This window comes from Diceros bicornis, chromosome 15, assembly GCF_020826845.1.
Source record: "Diceros bicornis minor isolate mBicDic1 chromosome 15, mDicBic1.mat.cur, whole genome shotgun sequence".
NCBI lineage: Eukaryota > Metazoa > Chordata > Mammalia > Perissodactyla > Rhinocerotidae > Diceros > Diceros bicornis.
This window is the reverse complement of record NC_080754.1, coordinates 12,001,337-12,020,806: the sequence shown is the minus strand read 5'-3', so window position 1 is coordinate 12,020,806 and position 19,470 is coordinate 12,001,337. Positions and strand designations below refer to the sequence as shown.

Here is a 19,470-nt window from a genome sequence, read left to right as displayed (position 1 = left end):
CCTTTTCTGCCATTGGGTTCCATGAAACACCTCTGCCTCCTTCTGACAAATGTCCCTCTTTGCCCTTGCTGGTTTGAATAGGCTTTTCTTCCTTACCAAAAAAAAAAAAAAAATCCCTAGAAGACACTTTTGTTTATTTCTTTATTTATCTATCTATTTTTGAAGTGTCAGTTAACATTTCTTGTCATGTGATGAACACAAAAATGATGTTCAGGAAGTTGCTCTGGTTGTGATTCCATTTCATCTACATGGTGCAGATAGAGGTAAGGAGAGATAAGGGTTCTAGGGAGAAGAGATCTGGAAAAAGCTGGAAATACAGTCTCTAAAATTAATCAAAACAGTAGAATGGCTTTTAAAAGAAACAATACACTGGTCTGCAGCAGTAACAAGACTGACCAGGGATCTGATGTAGGATCATAAAACCATGAAAAAATTATGTGCCCAATCTCAGAAAGTAACCCACTCTTGAACCTTGAAGGTGGTGGTTCAAAGGCAAATAAAAGAAAGTATTTTTTACCTCAAATTAAATATACAAATTTAAAATTGGAAAAAATAGTTTCAAGAATATTTTTTAGTGAAAGGCAATAGATTCATAACGAACTATTGAAGGAAATTAAGGGAAATTCACAGAATATTTTTTAATAACTAGGATCAATAACTAAGATCAGAACAGACAGTCTGTACTATCTGTTCATCAATAAATTTTCTTTGATGTTACACTGGATGGACATTATAGTATGATATTTATTATATTTTGATTGTATATTATTTAACCTGGCATTAAATAAAAGCTAAAATCTTGTAAAAGCTACCTATAAAAATGAAGTCCAGTACTATCTGAGTCTCTGACAAAGACTCAGAGACAACAGTAACCAAATGGTGATCTTTCATCTTTAACATATGAAAAACATTGTGTATTGGTAAGGAACTGGCAAAAACATTTCCAACTAATTGAATAAGTCACCAAAAAACCACAAAGATTATTTTTAGTTAGATTTATGTGCAACAAAGTTGAGTTATTCTCCAGAGAGGTCATTAACTGTTAGAGAAACAGTATTAGAACAAATTATTAAAATCATCACATTGGAAGACGAAATGGACATGACATATGTCAACGTGTTTGGAAGAATTCTGTGAAGGACCATATGTGAGAAGTTTTTGCAGAGCATATACACCAAGCGGCTACGGGACCAAAAATGATGAATGTAATCCATTTGGGATATATCCAAAATATCCCTCTTCTAGCCCACAGGAAATGCCCTACCATCAACTGCATATAAAAGATGTGGTTATTTTCAACTATCTTCAGATTAGTCTTGTGAATATGAATGTACGTGGATGTTGGAAGGAGCCTAGAGAAGTCTGCTGTTGCACATAGCCACAAGTTAATGGAAGCCCAACAAAATCAGAAAGGTTGAGAAACGTAAATAATATCGATAAGCATAAGAATAAAACATTTAATATAGACTAGAAAATTGTAAACTGGAAAATATAAAGCATGTGCTGATTTCTTTTTGTATGATGGAAATGTTAATACTCAAGTCATTAATTATTATTCAAATTTGCCTGGAATTAAGGAGCATATATAAAAATTTAGTCAAGTATAGCCTGATGTATCATGGAACAAATTCAGGGTGAGAAATCAGAAGACATTGGATTTAGGGAGCAACTCTTCAATGCACTTGTATGTGACAACATGCAAATCACTTTAAAACTCTGATTCTCAGTTTATCCATCAAGTAGGGATAATAATGCCTATATTGTGCGAGTAGATGTGGAAGATAAATGAAATGATTTTTGTAACAACATTTTAGAAAATGAGAAAGTTGGTTTTCAATATTATACATTTTAAATCCATATCATATAGCAAGCCTCAATTTAATTGTGCTGATTTGAATTGGGAAGTTTCTTCATTAAATGGATAAGCTGAAAACAAACTGATATAATTTAGATGCTATTTTAAAAGTAAAAGATTTATAAGTCAAGCTTGATTTGGAATGAAATAACCCAATCTCACCTTTGGCAAAAGAATTGTCACCAACTGAGTGTTAAATTGAAAGAAAAGATAAAAAATAAACAAAGAATTTGAAAACAAAGAGTGACATTAGTTAAATAGAATAAGAAAAAATAGGGATGGAGTAAAAATATTTCCCCCAACAGACTAATATTTAAAAAAAAAAAATGTGAATCTTCCAATTGGAGGTGCTTGGAGTATGAATGTTGGTGCCTGGAAAGCAGACTAAAGTAATCTGTAAAAGCGGAGCTTTGTAGAGAGAAAATGTAGTTGGAGGTATTATCAGCAGAGAAAAGCAAAAAAAGCTTTAGACCAAAAAGTTTTGTGGGAAAAAGGAAGTAGAAGCCACCATATAAAGGATACAGCATAATAATGTGGTGCTTAGATGGAAGGAAAGGGAACTAAAACATCGTGAAGAGGAAAATAAGCAATGGGGAAAGGACGTTATACACGGAGACAACCTCCATTGAAGGAGCACCCTGACAGGGGACTTACAAAACCAAAGACACCACATTCCACGCTCCTCTGAGAATTTAAATGTGTAATCTGGAGCTGGATTATCAGCACTTGTGTGGTTTTAGTTTTATAATCCTTACTGTAAGAAGTGTGATGGAATAGGATCTCTTTCAACAGGGGCGTAGTAATCAAAGGATGAGAGGTTACAGCTAAGGAGCAAGTCAGCGAGCTCAGAATCCTGAAAAGAGCTTGCTCTGTCATGAGGGCTTATAAATTGATTTACAAATAAATGGCCTGGTTTAAAAGCTACTTAATCATTTCAATGATATTTACTTAAAAAAAAAAAAGAGTAGTTTTAATTTTGCTATAAAGCAGTCACGTTTGCAAGCCTGGGTGTGAGAAGAGCTGGGTGAGTTTTTGTAATCTTCTCCTGTGATTCAGATACAAACACTGCGGTCAGGTTCATGGTTGAGAGGGTGTGAGCAAACATTTGCTTTCATGTTTTCCTCTTTATAGTGCTCACCCTTCCGTGCATAATACATAACAAGAAACTACAGCACATGGCTTAAACTCTATAATGAAAATTTTTTGATACATTTTTAATGTGAAAATGGGCAATAGTTTCTGGCGCATAGAAGATATACTGATAGGACTTTGATGTATGAGCAAAGCCATACACTTGTTTATCCTTCTTCTCAAAACAGGGAAGACGGGTTGGATAGAGAATATTTTTTGGATTTAAAGGAGGAAATCGCTAATGCATTCCTATCAGAAAAAGAAATAGATATAATCCTCCTAAAGAATAGATTTGGACAAAGAATCACATAAGAACGAAAGATTTATTTTGGGGGGAAGGGAGATCTCCATTTCAAAGCTTCCACCTAGCACAGCTACAGAAAACATCAAGGGAAGGCTTATCTGGTCTATCTGATTGAATGTGTAGATATTATATTGTTGCTGGAATAGAGATTTTCTTCTGTTAGCTATTTAATACACCAGCAAAACTTACTCACTGACTGTTTGCCAAGGTGGAGTCATATCTTGCAAGTTTCTTAGCAACAAAGAACAGCACAAAGATGCAAAAATAAAAAGTTACATGAGGCCAGATACAGGGGCATGGTGTTTGCAGACTAAAAGCAGGAAAGCTGCTTTGGACTCTCTTCTAGTGGGTCTGTCTATGAGAAACAAGGCAGGAGGGAGGCCTCAGGAAGACTGGAAAGGAGTCAGTATGCAGAGCTAATCCCAAATCCAGCTGGAATCTCTGAGTGAGAAATAAAGATAGTGCTGTTTGCTCATCTGAAAGAGAAAGGATGGCAGTTATTACTAACACTGGGGAAACGATGTCAGGAGAAGTTGGGGCAGTTGGGAAAGGGCTGCAGAAAGAAAAAAAGGCAAGTGAGCTGAGAACGAAAGGCATTTTTTTGGCATCAGTGAACACTGCTCTAAGGCTAATCTTAGGTTTGTGCCCTAACATAGTGCAAGACGTGGGGTTGGGTGCTCCACTAAGAGGGACACGTTCCTGCTCAAATAAAATAATCTGCGATAGGCTAATGTTTAGAACCAATTCCAGGAAAGCCTGCAGAAAACTCTCTAAAATGAACCTGTATGTGACTTAAATGAACACAACTGTTATGGCTAAAACTGGTTATTGTACAGATGTGTTAAATAACATAGAGAGGGAGCAGGAAATGAGATGGGAGCTGAGGAGAGCCTACAAAGGATAGGGATGGCAGAAGCAGTGAAGAAGCCAGAGGAACTATGTTCACTGAAATAAGAGAGGTTAAAATTAAATGGGATACTATGTAGCCGTAGTAAGCCCTTAACAAATATTTGTGGAACTGAGGGAAGGAAGGGCAAGGGCCACCAAGAATAGTGATGTGCTCTGTACCCTGTCCAGGACTGAGCCACTAAGTGCCCAGCACTGTGCTAAGATGTCTATATAATTCTTACAAGAACCCTATGGTCTAGAGGGTAGTTTCCATCTTTTGTAGATAAAGAGACTGAAACTCAGAGAAGTTTTATTACTTGTACAAGGTCTCCCAGGTAAATGTTGAAAGCAGATATCTAATTCACGTCAGGTTCACTTCAAAAACCATGATGTTAAAAATAATTGAGGGGTGGGGCCGGCCTCGTGGCTTAGTGGTTAAGTGAGTGCGCTCCACTGCTGGCGACCCGGGTTCGGATCCCGGGCTCGCACCGACGCGCTGCTTCTCTGGCCATGCTGAGGCCGCATCCCACATACAGCAACTAGAAGGATGTGCAGCTATGACACACAACTATCTACTGGGGCTTTGGGGGGAAAAAATAAATAAATAAAATCTTTAAAAAAAAAAATAATTGAGGGAACTGAAATTGATTTTTAAAAATACATCAATGAATGTAATTTACTATTTCCGGTTTTTAAAAAAAATGTTATTTCCCACCATACTGCTTTTAGGTAATAAAGTCATTTATGGCATGGCTGAGGCAGTAAGGGTTTGTACAATTGAAAAGAAAAAACATAAAATAAATCTGTCTTTAAAAAAATCAAAAAGCTTGCTTTATTTAGTTAGACTACTGTCTTCTAGTAGTGGTCAACTAACCGTTATAAGCAAATGACTCCCCAGAGGAGCTTGTATGGTGGCAAAATGGTATGAATATGGATAAATAAGTTCCATTGCACAAACTACAAAAAACGAGAATTGGAAAACGGATTTGTTCCCTGGCGCCACACACATCTCCAGAGGATTACCACTGGAATCAATGGACGATTGAAGTACCAGTTCAAATGATTATTCTTGTCCTGGTTTCCACTTAAGTTATTTTCACCTTATAGCTCTAAATTCACCTTTTTAAAATTCAGGCGACAAATTCTGCATTCATAAGATTTTCTATCTAAGAAATTAAAATATAGACATTTTAAGCTATTGTATAAAGAAAAGTGCTACTCTTAGCTCATTTTTTTTCTATGAAGGACACTCTTTTAGAAGATGTCTGATGATGGGTCATTCATGCATCTGACTTACAAAGTATGTTTGAAAAAAACGTTTGATTTTAAAAATAATTACTGAAACAACTGCTAATGAAAAAGTGTTGTTTGCCTGGCATTTCATCTTTGGCATAGAAATGGTATAATAGAGATCTTAAAAGAGTATTGGGTTTCTGGGTGAGGACATTTGGTCAACAATGTGAAAGCAGTATGTGCTGGTGGAAACTGTTTTGGACAGAGAATTAGAAAAACTGGTCACTTATCCTTGATTTTGCTATTGATCAGCTATGCCACTTCATTTGCTAGGGCTTCTCCTCTTTTTTTTCAAACCTGCATGACAATAATGCCTTCTTCTTTATATTTTACCTTAGCATTATCAACGCTCAAGAAGATACTCCTAAGAAGATCAAGGACTCTCCCCAGAATCTGACATTGTTCTAAATTAGCTTCATGCAATTTTTCTTGGTCACATGTCTAACTTAGTTTTGTTAACTTTGTTTTATTTCTTTTCATCTGTTAAAAGAAAATATGTTTATCTTTTCTTTTCTGCTCATTTATTACCACTTAAACGTCCTGCCTCCAATAGTTTTTTTGATTCTAGAATATTAAGACCCCTCCCAGAAATAGTTAAACTTTCATTCTTCCATCCATCCATCCATGCATTCAACACACGTATGTTGAATGCCTACAGTATGCAAAGATTGTGCCCGTTGCTGGGCATTACACTATTTCAATCACGCACATGAGGGTAAAAGGCACATGCTTAAAACTGCTGCCCAGCTTGTTGAAAAGAAAAGCTGACAGTGGCAGATCGTCTTGACCTGCCCTGCTAGCCCCTGGGAGTATTTGACAACAAGCCCACGGTTCCGTCTATTGCTTTTTCAGTTCCCTTCTGATCCCAACAGAGCCTACCGCACTTTAGAGGCCGCGACTGATGCTGAGAAGTTTGAGTAGGCTTGAGAGGAACCTCAAAGATCCAGTCTTCACTTTTCTCATTACACATCAGACAGAACCTTTATGGCTTCTCCAGAATAGACTAACTTCATGGGTTGTTCACTTGGAGGAGGAAAAACACCTTTTTCCAGGATAATCCCTTCCTATTCTATACCACAAGGCAGAGACAAAGCTAAGATTGGCAGTCTGTTTACATGTCTCATATGAATTGCATTCTTAAGAGAACCCTCAGGGTGAAAAAAAATGTATCAAATAGATTTTCTACAGGTAAAAACATCCTCTTGGATAACATTTCATAAAATTATCTGCTCCTGTAGGTTTTCCGGTGATGCAGTCTCCACTCAAGCGGCTGCCACGCGGCTACTTCTCAAAATGTCTTACCTCGTTGCCGCTGCTTTTCCACATAGTAGGAAATATTGAAGAGCAGTGATACAACCAGAGCTAAAACCAAGAAGGCTAGAATTGCCCAGACGTAAAAGTGGCATTCAGGGTTTCCTGCAAACAAAAGCAAACAGACCCTTAATATAGCAGCTGCTCACTCATTTGTTTTGAACTGGGTATTCCCACAATTAAAACCATTGTATTTATTCACAACAAAGGACAAATCCTCTGCCAAGAAATTGACATTGACAGTCAAGGCTTCTTACAGATTTCAAAATCAGTATCGGTGACACATCCCTGCATTCAGCGTGGGCAAAAGGAAGCAGGTTTCCTACATGCTTAGTGTTGATGACATGGAAGACATTTTTCATTTAGCTACTAAAATTTGACAAGTGGTGACTGATTATAAAAGGGGGCAGGCCCCGTGGCGTACTGGTTAAGCATGGTGGGCTCCGCCTCCGCGGCCGGGGTTCGCAGGTTCGGATCCTGGGTGTGGACATACACTACTCGTCAGCCATGCTGTGGCAGAGAAATACAACATAGTGGAAGATTGGCACAGATATTAGCTCCAGGCTAATCTTCCTCAAGCAAAAAAAAAAAAAAAAAGAGGAAGATTGTCAACGGATATTAGCTCAGGGCAAATCTTCCTCAGGAAAACAAAAAGCAAAAAAACAACTTTAGTTCAAAATCAAGAACATCCAAATTACCCAGAATCATAATTTGCTATATTTTCCCCTTTTCTTTCATCTTCAGACTATAATCATACGTGCTTTCATTATTTATGAAAAACTACTTCTTCTTGTCTATTAATCCCAGTAGTAGAAGATACTGTGTGTTGGAATTAGATAATAATTCTGGAATCATAGTAACCCAGTTTTGTTAAGATTGGTCATAAGGAGTTTTCTCTATTTAAAGCCTCATGAATGGACAATGGAAAGTTATTATGCTTCTCTTTCTCCTCTGTGAAGGCCTCTTTTTTCATTCCTGAGTCGTAAAGGGGATTTTGTGAGTTGCCCTTGATTATTTATGGCAATCTTTACACATATATGAGTGACCACTAAGATAATTAGCCTGATTATATATATATATATAGTATTATATATTACATATATAATATTATATAAGGTATACTATATATATATATGTACATATATATATAATTAGGCTAATTATCTTAGTGGTCATATACCTATGTGAATGCTGACCTCAGAAAAGTAACCTGTGATTCTATAATACTATATATTTATATATTGAAACAGCATCAATTAGACATCTCCTCAGTGCCAGGAACTATGCCCTATATTATGTAATCAAAGGTAAAGAAAACAGAGAATCTTTGCCCTCAGGAATTCTCTGTTAGCTGGGGACATGGATGTGTACACACGTAATCAGAAATGCAATGTGAAGATCGTGTTCCTTCATAGTCCCAACTCTCTCTCTGTGTCTGCCCAGAATCAGAAACCATTTTAGGCCAATTCAAAGAAATCCAAACCATGACCTTACATGCAATAAACAGAACAGGCAAACCCTTAATAGGAGGGAAATTAGTTTTACTTCCCTAATCTGTCTTTAAACCATCGAATAAAGAATCCCTAAATGCAAATGTTCCTTGTGCTGCTCCATTTTACTCATTTTCTGTATCTCAAATTTGGTGTTTGAATTGTTAATTGTTTTCTTTGAATACTTGTTGACATTGCTGGTTGCTGAGCTGCCCTCGGTGGGCCTGTGTATTTGAGTTGGATTGATTTATTTATTGGCCTCATTTATCTTTCAGTGAGCATAGTTAGGCATATAGATGATTAAATATATAAAATGTATATATATATGTATTTATGATATAGATGTACATATACATATATGCATATAATTTGCATATCACTTATTCATATATACATTGCTTTTGTTTGAACTAGTCTGTGGCTCTTTTAACACCAGCAAATCTGTCTACTAAAGTCTGCTATGCCCTCTTTAATTTTGTACCTTGTTATTCAGAGGTTCAAAATATTGTAAGCTCTGCAGAGAACAGGAGCAATTCTGCTGTCTACTCTGCATTGCCAGACATGTCGTACATGACTTATAAAAATTCTTCAGGAGTTAATTAATAAATGGTAAAGAATAACTGATAAAAGTAGTGAAATGTATGATTTACTTTCCTTAAGGGAATTTTTATGTTTCATAAAGTATAAGAAAATCAAGAAAACTTGAATAGTCTTTTATCCTCTGCAATAGACCTACCAATTAATTTGGTTAAAAACACTAAAGTTTGGAGGAGCCTAATTCATTCATCATGAACACAATCCCATAAATATTTATGAGAATTCTACAACATAATATTTATTAAATATTTTAAATATACTAAAAATTCTAGATATTGCATGATACTACATATATCTTTAGAATTGATTTTCATGTTTAATTGTTTATTGAAAAAACACAAGTGCCTGCTGAGTGTAAATTTTAAAAATTTCAGTAATACCAAAATATAGAATAACATGTAAGGTCTTCTATTACAACATAAATGTGTTTGGGGAATTTTTACCATGTTGTATGTTATTTTTAGCAGCTGTATAGAATTCTACAGCATTGCTAAACTATAACTAATCTACTCATCTCTCTAAGATGGACATTCTGATTTTTTTTTAAAGTTTTTCTCTTACAAACAATAATGCAAGAAACTTCATTGGACAGATGTTTTGTGCGTATGTAGGTTGTCCATAGAAAAGGATTCTGGGAGGAGAATTGCTAGGTCAAAGGGAATTTTCAAGGCAAGCTTTCAGAGAGAGATTGATCCCCTCCTCCCATTGATAATAATCCTTTTCAGGTGGTTGATTTCACCATAATTGTGGAAAATAAGGCCAGCAAACTGTCTCACTTGCCACATGAGTCTCAGTTTCCCCTTTTGCTGTCACAATATAAGGGTATTAATGTCTGATTTCTGTTGTTAAGTTAATGATTAAATTAATGATTTCTATTATTAAAGATTTTTCTTCTTCTTGTGCATGTCACTTAAGGACCCACAGTCTAAGTACTGTTTTAAATTCCTCCACATTTTAAAGCAATTTGAGGGCACACACTACATTTTCTATTGAGGTGTATCACCACTATCCTTTCAGGTTATTCCGTCAGCCAAATGTAGACTCTAATCACTCAACCTCCACAGTCACTGTATTTGGTGACACTTAAATAAGTGAACTTTAAGTGCTACAAAGAGGCCACACTTATGATACACATCATCCATGTTCAATGTTAAAAACCATTAGTAAACTCAGATAAGCAAAAGGAAAAAGATAAGAATCATTCACAATCCTATTATCAAGAGATAATCACTATAAATAATTTGGTTAATACGCTCCCAAACTTATTATTCTCTGTGCAGAAATTGTTATGGATGGCGATGTAGGATTCAGTTATACTGACTATACTGTTATCTGCTTTTCCCCCAATAATTTTATAATGTGCTTCTTTTCCTATCAACAAAATATGCTTCCATTTCTTTTAGCTGCCAATTCCATTGCATGGATTTTCCATAATTTATTTAAGCAATCCCTTAGACATTTAAGTTGCTTCTAATTTTTAGTTATATAAGCAATGTTGTGATGAATCTCTTTAGCTAAAACTGTATACCAACCGTAATTTTTTTTTTAGGGAAAAATTCTTGAAGGCAAACTGCCAGATCAGAGGATATACACATCTTAAAGGATTTTGATATCTTGATGGCCAAGGTTTTAAAACACAATACTAAGCAGCCCCTTCTCAGGTCGGTCTGGCCTCTGTTCCTGTTAGTTCAGTTGGCCCTGACTTTATGTTTATGGCTCTTTTGGTGAATTAACACACCATCAACCACCACTCATGGTCTAGCTACTATCTTTCCACACACTGTTCCCGTATACTCCCCTTCTCCGTGGTGTCTGGAGAAAGTTGTCTCTTTGTCATCTCTCTGGATCCTTCTCTCTGGAGGCCCATCAGGAGAAGGTGCCTGCTCCTATCTCTGCCCTAAACATAGAGGACATCACACTTTTCCTTTCTTACCATGAACGATTTCCACAAAATTGTTACTTTAGGTTTCCTGCCTCTTTTAGGACTTATCTACTATACCCACCCAATAATATACCATATTCCAATCATTCTGAAGCACTTGCAATTTTCAGTAGATTCCATACTTACCATTTCATGTCTTTATGTCTTCACCCTTTACCTAAATTACCTTTCCCCTTAACATTTGACAAATTCCTAGTCATCCTTCAAGACTACCTTCTCTTTGAAGCATTTATTCAATGCTGCCTGTCCCCCACCGAGTGACATCTTATATATCCCTCTACATTTCAACAAATATTGTGGCAATCATTTATGCATACAAGTCTCTCCCCTGCTAAACTGTGAAGTTCCCAAAGGACGGAGGGAATGTCATATTTATCTTTGTCTTCATGCCTCAATTTCCTCCTTGTACCCATTGTTAGGGGATTAAGTGAGTTAAGATATGTACCGAGATTTGTAGGATAGTGTTTCTCACTAATAAAATACTCAATAAATGTTAGCTATTGTTCTTCTTCTTATTATTATTATTCTTATCTCACTACTAGTAAGACTCCTATTATTACTTCTGTAACTTATTCAGCACGAAGTAGGTGCTCACTAAACGTGTTGTCAACTGACAAACTAAATGAAGAGTGGAGTGAAGAAGGGTAATGTAATGACCAGGGTCAACAGAAAGGTTCTGATCAAGTATGAGGTCTAGACACAACCACAACCAGGAGAGACAAGTTGAAGACTCTATTACGTTTGTCTCCAGTGCTATTGAGAAAGGACCTACCTCCCAGCAGCTGGGAAATAGATCCCTGTGAGAAGAAGAGTAACTCATTAGGCCACTGTAGCTTTGGTGAATGTACTCGTCAACAGCATCCTAGTTCTCTCTGCCCTGAGTCGATATTTGCCAGAAAACCTACAGATTATTAATTTGTTTACCAGTAAACTTGATACAAGGAAGGTGGTGCTAACAGCTAGCTATCTAATTAGATTTATGGAGGTGGTCACCACTGTAAATGAAAAATTTTATTTTCTTGTTTAAAAATCAGTCTTTGGGGAGTTTGATTAGCATCAGTAAAACCTCTGGGAAAGGAAATTAGAGAATACCACTGACTGAGGTAATCTGTATGAGCCCACTGCAACCCTAGGAAATATGTGCTCACCTGAAACTGGGATGTCAATAACATAAGAGTCAGGGTGAGTAGAAAAAATCTCCTCACAGACACATAAAAATTTTAGGAAGCATAAAATGGGATGTGCTTTCATTCTCTTCTCTTCAACTTTGACCTTAAAGACCTAATGTGTTTATTTTTACTTATTAAATGCACACCCTCCTACTATGAGAACATAAAAATCGATGTTTTCCTATATGCTGATAATACGGTTCTACCTTCATAAACCAAGAGGAGTCTCATGAAGCAGTTGTTCTGTCTAGCTATTGCCAGAGAAAGAATGGCTGAAGAGTAACTACTTAAAATTCAAATCATTGTTTTTGACAGATGTCCTTCATTATTTTTTAGCCCAGTAATTATATACCATAGTATAGTATAGTATAACTTACCTAAGGACACATTTCACAGCTAATTTATTATACAGCTGACCAGAAAGCTGCAGGGCTTAAAATTAAGCGTTTAATGGATGTATTAGTAATTTACCTTTGGCCAAATTGAGTGACTTCTAACCTTGCTTTAGAAATAGTCCAGTCTAGAAGTATCGCATCAAATCCCTATGACATATGCTTTGGGACCTTCATCATTCACTCAAACACAAGCTGAAAGGATGCAAAACTGATTCGGGAAGGAAATTTTGACCCTGCCGATAGATTCTCTCTGGATCTACCTGCGAATGGAGGTAGAATGGGCTTTGATGACTTTCTATGCTGTGTCATGTCCCAGTTATGTTCCCAAAATTTCTTAAGACAACAGCAAATCTGCTTTCATCTCAGCTGACGATCTGCCCTAAAATGGCGAGAGAGCTGAACTTCAGGTTGTAGTCAGAAAACAAAAATTAAACCTCCCATTGCTCTTTTTGTTCCCTTCCATTTTCTTCCTTTGCTATCAGAGTAAAATAAATCCTGTTTTAAGAAAAAGAACCAACTCTATGAAGCTCGCCGTTGAATTCATTAATCCTAGGATTGCTATGGGCTAGAAGATAGTTTAATAAAGTCATACACCACGTACATGGGTTTCGGTCAATGACAGACCGCATATACAACGGTGGTCCCATAAAATTAGTACCATCTAGCTTAGGTGTGTAGTAGGCTATACCATCTAGGTTTGTGTAAGTACACTCTATGATGTTCGAACAACGACAAGATCGTTTACTGACGCATTTCTGAGAACGTTATCTCTGTCATCAAGCAATGCATGACTGTACATCATTTGTTCTCAGATATGAGAAGCTGAGGCTCTCTTCAAGAAGTGGCACATTTTTACTCTTATAGTCCTTATGAATATTGTCACTGAATATTGTTTGTATTTGTGTATCATTTGACACACACTCTACCTAAAGCAAATCTCTAGGATTATATGATACGCATTTTTGTGAACTAATCGTATCCCTTGCTCCTTATTTTCCCTTTGTCTTGACTTATTTGGTTATCCTTTACACTGTTCCATGTATTTCTAATACCTCTCTTTCTGAGGGAGGGATAAGACAGCAAATAAATACATAGAAAATAATAACAAATCTCTAGAACTTATCCTTAAGAGAATAAAAGCAATCTCCTTCCTACTTAGAGGTTTTTTTTCTTTCCATTTCTCATAGCATCTAGTATTTAGTATATACTCAATAAATAGTTGTAGTTTGGGTAAATAAAATATAGCACAGTATAAAAAGGCATATGTTAAGGCAGTAAGCAGAAAGCCCTAATCTTACTTTTAAAATTACACTGATTTGGCTATAAACTATCCTATCATTTGCACAAAATTGTATTTCAATGGGAAATTTCCTTTTCTCCTTTTTAGTTAAAGGGAGCACTGGAAAAGTTGTATTAGTCCATTAATTGCTACAAGAAGATAATTTTGCTCTCAGCTACAAAGAAACAACCAAGTCGATGTCATGAGCCTACATTTTACATAAAGGCTTTACGGAAAGTCCTAATAATTTTCGTGAAATATGTCAGCAACACTAAGACAAGAAGTTGGGTCCCACTGTACATTCCTCTGGGGCTGGGTTTTGTTATTTACTATAACAGTAAATTTGTTTCACGTAACTAGTTGGAGGCCTTTTAAAACAAAGGCTAAATTCTAACGTATGAGGTTGGTTTAGTATGGTCTCCAGTTTTCCTCTGATTTTAAGAGTCTATAATTTCTATATAACCCTTGTGTTTTCCAAGATTTTTTCCCTTTGTAATGTGATCTGAGTTTTAAATAGGAAGATTTTTATTTAGAAGCTTTGTATTTCGTGACATTCTTGATATCTTTTGTAATTTTTTGATTGCCAACAATAAATGCCCCCATTTAGAAAAACAAAACAAAGTATGCATAGATGAGAAGAGAAGATGATGAGTAGCTAAATGGTGAAGATTTTCAACTTGAATGGCAGATCTGTACAAGTTTTCACACACATTCATACACATACACACTCACACACACACTTCACCCCTCCCCTTTCCCAGTTATTTTCTGTATGCAGTATGAAAATCTCCAGAACCATGTGGGTATCTATTCAGCACAGACAGCGCCTCTTGTAATAGTGGATGCACAAAGTGCTTAAAAATTCTTGCCCAACTAATGCAGTCTTTAGTATCATTACTCACTAATTGTAATTACTTTCATCTATATAGTTTTTATCAGTTTAAAAAGAACTCCCACACAAGTTGAATCTAGCTATTTACACTGTTGAAAAGCCAAAGGCCTCAAGAAGTTATTAGTGAGGCAATGTCTGCTAGAAAAACCATGATTTAAGTTTCTATCTAGCTTTCAATTGCCAGGAGCTAATAGTAGTAGGTTTAATTATAAGACCTCTGACTCCCTTAAAGCCAACGGTACTTGGACAGTATTTGGAATTCATAATTACATGTGCTCTGGAAGGAAACTCAGCTAAATAAACGTAATGTTTCTCTGCTGGCAGGTCTGATTCATACAGCAGCCTTTACTTAAACAATTAACAATAGAAGAGCAATAAATATAGCGCCTGATTTGTTTCTCCTTTAAGAGGTCTGTAACTGAGGCAAGTGTCTGAGTTTATAGTATTTGGGACATGGCTTCTCTCAATGGTTTCTCTTGCTTGGCTTATAAACTCTGTCAGAGCAGTGACCATCTCTTCTTCGCATTCCATGAATGTGTATATCTATCTCAGGCACCCCAGAAAGTTCAAACAAAAAGTTCTGATATGACAATCCCCATGGATTCTACTCATAAAATGAGTTTTTCTTACTGTAGTGATGGTGTGGTGCTGAACTAGGTACATTCTTGATGACTCTTTCAAGGCCACACGTTGTCGCTCTCCACACAGCCCGCACCACCACTATCCATCTCCATCAATAAAAGGCATTAGAGTCATATGTAGGAGCACTGGGAGGGATTCTCAAATCCAGTCCCAGACTTTCAAATAAATAAGGTATTGTTTTTAATGCAAAATTTGAAACCTGTCAACCTTAAATGAGTGTCTATTATGAACAGAGGTTACGTGAGGAGAGAGTGGTTTATATTGTGGAGGGGCCATGATGTGGAGAGGGACAACAGCAATAGGGGATATTGGAATGTCTGTTTAAAAAAGTGTGGAGAAAGAGAATGAGTGCAGTCACTCACTCACTGTGTGACTTTCTGCCAATCACTGACCCTCACTAATCCAATTGTAAAACTGGAGTTTAGATCCCCATCTGTGTGACATCAAGGTCCCCTCTTTCTGGTTATGTCAAGATTGCTCTTAACTAGTACTCACTGAATTTAATTGAAAAAAGCATCCAAATGGGAGTGAGGTGGAGGGTAGATTTTAAGACAGTATGCTATGGTTCCTTCCGTACTAGACTCCTTGTCACTTTTATTATTAATCTTCAATTGGGATTGGTAAACTTCAGAAATCCTATAGGGATTGAAGTGCTGCCAGAAGCCCTGCTATAGGTGAACCTCTCTTCATCTATATTTGGCTCTCCATTTAAAATATGTGCTTATTGTGTCTTGCTGGAGAAGCATCTTGGTGAGACCCTCTGAAGATGGCATAGACGTGTGGAAATTCATCCAACAAAGCACTTGAACTGTTCTGTTTCTTTAATGTTTTAAAAAGGCCTGTTCATTTTCTCTCTCTTCTTTTTTAATTCAGGAATGCTGAGAAAATTAAATAAAATAAAAAGTACTTGGAAAAGTGTGCAATAATGATATTTATTATTAAATAGCAATTTGTGGACATATTTCTCAGAGCTGTGGCCTTTAAGTGACAATCTTTCCTAGAATAACTTTCCTTGAAATTGTTGCCAAACATAACCTAAATTAAATGGTAAAACATTGTCTTTGACTTATCTTTAACTTAAAGAACATCTGAGTTTCAAAGATGATTCATAAATTAGCTCTGCCCAGTCTCTGAAAGAAAGGTTTCATTGTTGAAAAGGTGATTGAGGCCGAAGGAAAGACAAAACTGAGTCAAGACAATGAAAATCCTTTTTTCAAAAAACAGCTATGTATAACTAAATTGTGAATCATTGTGTAAACTAAGTTAATGGCAGCCAAAGGGAATTGTTTCCACCATTTGGTTCAGCTAATATTGATTTTACATGAATGCAGCAACACAGTAGGAATTATGATGCCGGCACATTTATTGGTACAGTGACTACAAGGCATAGAGGTAGGAGAAAAGGAAAGATCTGCGTTTTCCTTTTTGTACACTGTCTTACTTAACTAGGAATAATTTCACCTTTTTGTTGTGTTCACATTTATTTTCTTTTTTACTTCATCTATCTAAACGCAAAAAATACTATCTGATTCTTTCTTCTTTCACATTAAGGTTTTTAGGTTTGGGTTTGGGGTTTATTTTTTTCTTTTAAGATTTATGAGGCTTTCATGGCAAATACTTTATATTTTTATCTCTTCTGTAGAATTGTAGAAGGTCTTAATTGACATGGGAGGAATTCCTGTATTATATCTGAAGGGAAAATCTAAACCACAAAATGCTATGGAGGAAATTTTATGATATCCCTTATAAAATTAGAATTAATTAATCCTGGAAATAGTTGAATGTCATATCCACTGTGTTTGGCCTTGGCACCCTTCCCGAGGTCCCCACCACCATCAGCTCATGGCAATTGTTCTTAGTGTTGCTGTGTCCACTTCTCGCAGGGCACTAGCAAACCTGGAACAATTTTTGTTCTTTGCTAATCTAAGAACCTGGAAAAGATAAGGAAAGGTGCAAAGATCATCCGTCAGCCTATGTTCCCCGTGTGATTAATCCAGTCAATTGATTCTAAAATCCAGTAAACAAAACACTGGGAAGCAAATTCACAGAAATTATAATACATATCTTTATAAATGGCTCACACAAATTGATAAAAGTACTATAAGTACAATAATTAAGCAAAAGACGTAATCAGACAACTCACAAATGATAGAATTATAAACAGTTTAAAAACCCATGCAAAAATGTTCAACCTCATCATAATCAAAGTAATGCATATTAAACAATGGGTTAACACCTTGTACTTATCAAATTAGTAAAGATTTTCTCAAATGAGACCAACCCGTTAAGGAGAAATACTGCTAGGCTGAGATGAGAGTGAATTGGTGTCAGTCTTGGAAAAGCAATTTGGCAATAATGAGACTTAAAATGTTCATAACCTCTTATTCAGTAACTTCAATTCTAAAAATCTTTCCTAAGAAAATAACCCTTAATATAAAAAAGCTATAGAGTTGTTCATCTTTCTGTCATCTAAAATATTAAAAAAACACAGACAACATAAATGTCCAATGATACACAAGTAACTAATAAAACTGTAATTAACTCAATAGATGTCATTTTGTGCATTTATTTAAAATGATTAGGCAGAAGTTATCATAAAAAGAGAAATGGTTATGTTATGTTAGTGAAAAAAAGCTGAATATATGATTTTATGTACATTATTATTTAGTTTATGAAAAGCTAACCATGTAGAACGTATAGAAATAAAAGTTAGAAGGAAATACAACATAACATCTTGTGTTTTTTTGAGGTGATGGGAACTTTGTAAAATTTTTCCTTTTGCCTTTATATTTCACAGTTCTTTATATAATAGGCATGTTTTCTCTTACCACAAAAAGATACTTATTAAAGAAATGAAAAGTACATAAAAGAATAAAGAGGAATGAACCATCAACGTGAACAGACACTCAGCTAGTGGACGTAGACTCAACCCTCACGATCCATTCATAAGCAATGAATTCTCAGTGGCCTTTGCAAAATTATCATGTCTCTGAAGGCTGACAACTGGAGTGATTTCTAGGAAGAGAATATGGTTCCTAAACTCTTAAGGAATTAGAATGTGGTTACTCCTAAACTGCTTTATAACTAAGCTAAAGAGGAATATGCACGTCAACGAAAGTTTATTTAAGAATAACAAGTACTTTAAATGGCATAATTATCAATAAGCACTTACTGAACAGCTACAAGTAGCTTCATATTATAAAATATTGCCCAATTTTTTTGTTTTAAGAAAAAATAGTCAACTTATTCTCATTAACATATTTGAAAATATGTTCTAATTATATTAAAGGTTATCTCACATTTTAAAAATAATTGTATAAACTAATTTACTTTCCACATCTTAAGTGTCATTTTTGTTAGAGACTTGGAAATTATTAAGGGAATTTTTAGGCTTAGGAATGGAACCAAAGAATTTAAAATGCCACTTACCTGACATGCTTCTCCTCTCAGAGAAATCCTCATGTAATCATAAGGCAAATGTATGGATTAAAAATACTCCCACCAACTTTTTTCTAAGTGATGTTGCTCTGTTATGTTAGAAACAGCGTGACCATAAAACTGTCTTTATCTGTACCTCAGTTTTTTCTCTTCTGTTTCTTATAATCTTTTGTGTGTACTTTGTTCAGTTACAAACAGGAAATGTGGTGATGGAGGCTTCTAGAGTTTTTATCTGAAACCGGGAGGCTCTTAAATGTTCGTGTAACATGAAAAGAAAAATCCCACAAGCCTCTGTTCTCAGGTATTTGCATTTTTATCAATATGACTCTCATTTAAAAGAAATCATGAAATCAAGGTATGAATTAAACTAGGAGGGATCTCCCATCTCTCTGGAGAGAATCCAGGGATCTCCCCACAAGTGAGGGCACAGGGAAACAAAATAAAATATACCAAACCAAGGAGGAAACAGTGAGAAGTCTCCAGGTGTGTTCAGCTGTTGGTGGTATTTTCTTTGAGGCATGACGGAGGGGAGGGGATGAGCACTTCGAAACTTACTGTGTATCAGGTACCTTCTGCACATTATCTCACTGGAGATTGGGTGCCTGCTTTCTTTCCCGCCATCCCTTATCCCAGCCAATGTAAGTCCCTCTGTCCAATCGAGGGCCACCTGGCAACAAGCTCCAGCTCTCAACTGCCACCCCAGAGTCCCAATACTAGAAGTGCTTAAAGGTTAGTGTTCACAAGTATGTTATGTGGCACTGGTTTAAGACGCGTATTCTTGAGCCCGACTGAATCCGAATATCTAGAGGGGAGCCCAGAAATCTGCATTTTCACAAGCACCCCC

General features: G+C 36.1%; 1 protein-coding gene across 1 annotated transcript in view; it reads right to left on the bottom strand.

The window, feature by feature from the left end:
* LOC131414695 (T-cell receptor-associated transmembrane adapter 1) overlaps positions 1–19,022 on the bottom strand; it is a 33,636-nt gene extending 14,614 nt beyond the window's left edge. The window contains exons 1-2 of the mRNA XM_058555751.1: positions 18,618–19,022; positions 6,774–6,887 (exon numbers count right to left, since the gene is read on the bottom strand). Of these exons, the coding sequence (XP_058411734.1) occupies positions 6,774–6,887; positions 18,618–18,624 (121 nt within the window). The 5' untranslated portion in view covers positions 18,625–19,022. The remainder of the gene's footprint in view (positions 1–6,773; positions 6,888–18,617) is intronic.
* Positions 19,023–19,470: the final 448 nt, after the last annotated feature.